This window comes from Otolemur garnettii, unplaced genomic scaffold, assembly GCF_000181295.1.
Source record: "Otolemur garnettii isolate 467f Iridium unplaced genomic scaffold, OtoGar3 scaffold00003, whole genome shotgun sequence".
NCBI classification, from domain to species: Eukaryota; Metazoa; Chordata; class Mammalia; order Primates; family Galagidae; genus Otolemur; species Otolemur garnettii.
Genome location: NW_003852398.1, coordinates 773,634 through 777,793, shown reverse-complemented (window position 1 = coordinate 777,793; position 4,160 = coordinate 773,634). Strand labels below are relative to the sequence as shown.

The 4,160-nt window shown below is 41.7% G+C and overlaps 1 protein-coding gene across 1 annotated transcript in view; it reads left to right on the top strand.

Moving 5' to 3' along the window:
• Positions 1-3,804, top strand: part of FAF2 (Fas associated factor family member 2) — an 84,015-nt gene extending 80,211 nt beyond the window's left edge. The window contains exon 11 of the mRNA XM_003781911.3: positions 570-3,804. Coding sequence (XP_003781959.1) covers positions 570-752 — 183 coding nt within the window. The 3' untranslated portion in view covers positions 753-3,804. The remainder of the gene's footprint in view (positions 1-569) is intronic.
• Positions 3,805-4,160: the final 356 nt, after the last annotated feature.

The following is a 4,160-nucleotide window of genomic DNA, read 5'->3' as shown; positions in this document are numbered from 1 at the left end:
TGGGCTTAGGCGATTCTCTTGCCTCAGCCTCCTGAGTAGTTGGGACTTCAGGCGCCTGCCACAACACCTGGCTATTTTTTTGTTGCAGTTTGGCCAGGGCCAGGTGCAAACCCACCACCCTTGGTATATGGGGCCGGCGCCCTACTCACTAGCCACAGGCACCACCTGTGAGATATATCCTTTCAAATATCTGGAGTGATGGGGAATCAGGTTGAGAACTCACAACTGGTTCAAAGAAAAAAAATGTATGTCCTATACTTTCACCTTGTCTGTAACTTTGTCTGTAACTTTGTTATTTCTAAGAAAAAATTTTTAGAATTTAATCAGACAAGTTGTCGAAGAAGATACAGATGAATTAGTTCAAAGCAGGACTAGTGTTGGGCCTGTGTAATTTCTTTTTAACCCCACGTTTGCCCAGGAAAATAGAAAGAACTCATAGTGGAATTCAAATGTAATTTAATTACTTTGTATCTCAGAGTCATCCTAGGGGGAATTGGAGACATTTGACTTCATAGTCATGTGTGTATCTCTCTTTGTCTTACTGCCTTTTTTCTGTATGAATTCTACAGGTAATCCATGACTTCTTATTCTCCTTGAAGGAAAGCCCTGAAAAGTTTCAGATTGAAGCCAATTTTCCCAGGCGGGTGCTGCCCTGCGTCCCTTCAGAGGAATGGCCTAATCCCCCTACACTGCAGGAAGCTGGACTCAGCCACACAGAAGTTCTCTTTGTTCAGGACCTAACAGACGAATGACAGACACTTTTTCTTTCTCTCTGCTCCTACCCCAATCCCTAAGAGAAATGGAAAAAACAGAAAACAAAACAAAAAAAAAAAAAAGAGAGAAATTCATATTATTATTATTATACAATATTTTTTTTAAAAAGACTGCTGCATCCTAGGGTAGGATCAGAAACCATGCTGCCTGCAAGAGTCACAACCTGTGTGCGTGCGTGCGTGCGTGTGTGTGTGTGTGTGTGTGTGTGTGCACGCGTGCGCTAACTTAGCAATGAACCGTGACCCCGGACAAGCCCAATCCTTCCCTCTGGCCTCTGCACATGCACCTTCCAGCAAGCGGAGACTCTTTACCTTCAACCCATCCATTGTCCCAACTAGGGATGGGGACATTCCCACTAGTTCTCATTCATTCTTGCTTTTATGGAAAATAAAAGTGGGAAAACCTCCAACCAGCGACTTACTGCAGCATCTCCTAAGGACTTGCTTCTCCCATGTCTGGAGAAGAGAGAAAAGAGAAAGCACAGAACACAGATGTTCCTTGAACTGCCCACAATTTACAAATAACTTTGTGTTGCTTTGTAATGACCAAAGGAATGAGGCTGACATGGGCGTTTTATTTTGTTTTTCCTGTAACTTTATATGATAAAGAGCCAATTTTTAAACCCATGAGTTCATGTCCTGGGCTCCTTAACACACAGTAGTGTAATAAAGGTGCCCCAGGTGAGGTTGTACTTATTTCTGCCATTGTTCCTCTCATGTTCCCGGAGAGGTCATTTTTTTTTTGGTCCAACTCTTGCTGTCCTTTCTTGCCACCTATCTACCCCACTTGAAGCAGTGGGAGGAAGTCTGGGTTTATAACTCCACAAAGGCACACACAACTGCAGCTTTTCCTTGGAATCTGTACCAGGTGGTGGTTATGGGATGTGAACCAAAGGATAGCGGCTCTTCATTCCTCTTCTGACATGTGCATGCTTCCCTGAATTGCCAAGCTTGGTGCCTTTCCAAGCAGGGCCTGTGGTGGAGTCAGCAGAACCACATAGGGTGCCCTGTTTGTCTCAGTGGAAGTGTGTTGTAAGGACAGGAGAAACCAGTGGCCTTGAAGGAAGCCAAGACAGAACTCCCAGCCTGTATAAACTCTTGGAGGCGCATTTCAGTTTCTGATGTGGCTACCTTCTGGAGGCAGTTTTTATCCTCTCCCTCTGTTGCTGTGTTGAAGTAATAGGGTTTTTTATGACTGAGTTTATAGTAAAGGGTACATGGGTCAGGCCATGTATTAACAATGCCAGTGTGTGTTGACAAGTATTCCAAAGTTTTTTAGACTGATGCAGACTTGTAACAATGCAACCTGCTGAAGTTCCTGTAGTTCCTAGTGTGCTATGAGGGTAGGGGGTTCAGATCAACAAGATAAAGCATAATTTGCTAGATTTGTAGTCTCCAAAGCCTTTCTCTCATGCTTAACTAAAACCTAAGGATCACTCTTTTAGGTAGAGTAAGTAATAATGGTTACTGTTCTCTGTAGCCCTTGTTACTAGAGTAAACATAGGATAGGTGAGGCACCTTCAGATATCATCTGGAGAGTTAAGAATTTCCCAGTGGCTTTGGCACAGGTGTCTTAGAGCACCATCTCTAGGAAGATTTAATACTGTCCCTGAATGCTGATTATTATTCTACTTTGTTTTCTGCTGTCCCAAGTCTAGATGAGTGGGAAGTCACCATCTGACTGTTGTCATGAAATATATCTGGAGTAAACACCAGGATAAACCATGTTCTGCACTCAAACTGTATGTGAATTCTGCTTCCCTCTGATAACCAGACAAAGAGGAATTTTTCCACTTAGCTTCCCTCCCTGACTGGAATTCACAGCTTTTTCTCTGGTGATGCACAGGATGTTATCGAGGACCTTTGTTAGGCTAGGTATACTGTGTAAGTATTCTGCCCACACTTCTTTGGGGGAAATTGTGATTTTTTTTTTCTATTATAATTCATTCTCATCTTATTCTACAGTATGCACTTTATACCTCTTGACTTTGAAAACTTATTCAGTGAAGGAGGTCAGACACCAGAATATATATTTTTTTTAAGGTCTCTAATCTTTATGTTAGTACAACTCTTGGTACAGCCTCCCCATTTAGTTAACGTTTCAAGAGGCTTCACTAGCAGCACATTACCCTTTCCAGTCCCATTTGAAACAGTTCTGCTTTCAGACCCTGGTGCCTGTCTTTCTGCTGACCCCACTGCTGCTGCCTCTGTGCCATTTCCTTTCCTAAGTGAAATATGGGCTGCACATTTGTCGCTTAATGCCAGTACAATCTATATGTTACTCCCAAGGACCTCTGGGAGATTGATGGGACCTGCAAGGGAGAAAACACTGAGGAGCTGGTGATCTGTAGGCATTTGCTCGTTTTTCCAAATCACTGGGATATTTCAACTGTTGTTTCTAAATGGCAAGTCATCAACTAAATGAAAACACTTGTTTCGAATTTTGTTCTGTACTCCCAAGACTGAAGTTACAGATTCAGCTGAATAACTATGGGAAATAACCAAGTAAAGACACTCAATTGGAGTCAGTCGAATTTTTGCAGCCTCAGAGGGGCCATTCTGATCTTTTCTCCCACTTATGCAGAATTTCCTCCAGCAAGTATTTCTCCTTGTTTACCTCCACCATGATGAGAGAATAGCCAGAGGAGAATATCTCTTTTAAAAAGTAAAGCTAAAAAAAATCTAGAATCTTCAAATGAGCAGTTACGAAAATTGCTAACGGTGCCAAGGCCATAGAAAGTTTAAGAAAATGACTGTGAGAAGGAGTGATAATCCCTGGAATGCAAAGTCAGGGGAGTATTAATCATCTGGTGCTTGAACAAGGAGCTCCACTTTACAACTGGTTTTTTAGGACTTGTGAGGAACGCAGCAACGGGAAATCCATCCACAAAGGATGCAGTGCCCCAACTTGTACTGCACCTGAATAGATACGTGATAATTTACTGAAAAAAATCTAGTGTACTTTAAATTTTTTTCATAAAAGTTTACATTGTATTGTAGGTTAACATTAAATGTTTTATAACAAAAAATTTCTAACAAGCTGTGGGTCTTTCTGTCTAGGAGAGATGTGATATTTTTCTGTGTATGAAGGAAAGATTGGAAAACATTGTGGGGGGAGCAGAGCATTGCATTTCCATGAAGCAAGGGAAAATCAAAGAGAAGCAAGGAGTTAAAAAGGTCTTCTATATTGTATTCTGGTGAAAAATATCAGCTTTGGCAGTATGATGTGGTAGAGAAGGTAGATTGGGGTTCAGATTTGGGCTATGTCATTAAGCTTTGTGAACCAGGCAAATTCTTTAGCCTCCACGTGCTTTAGTGTCCCCAGCTATAAATGAATATAAAGCCATCTGCCTCGGGATAGGTTTGTAGATTAAATCAAATAAATAT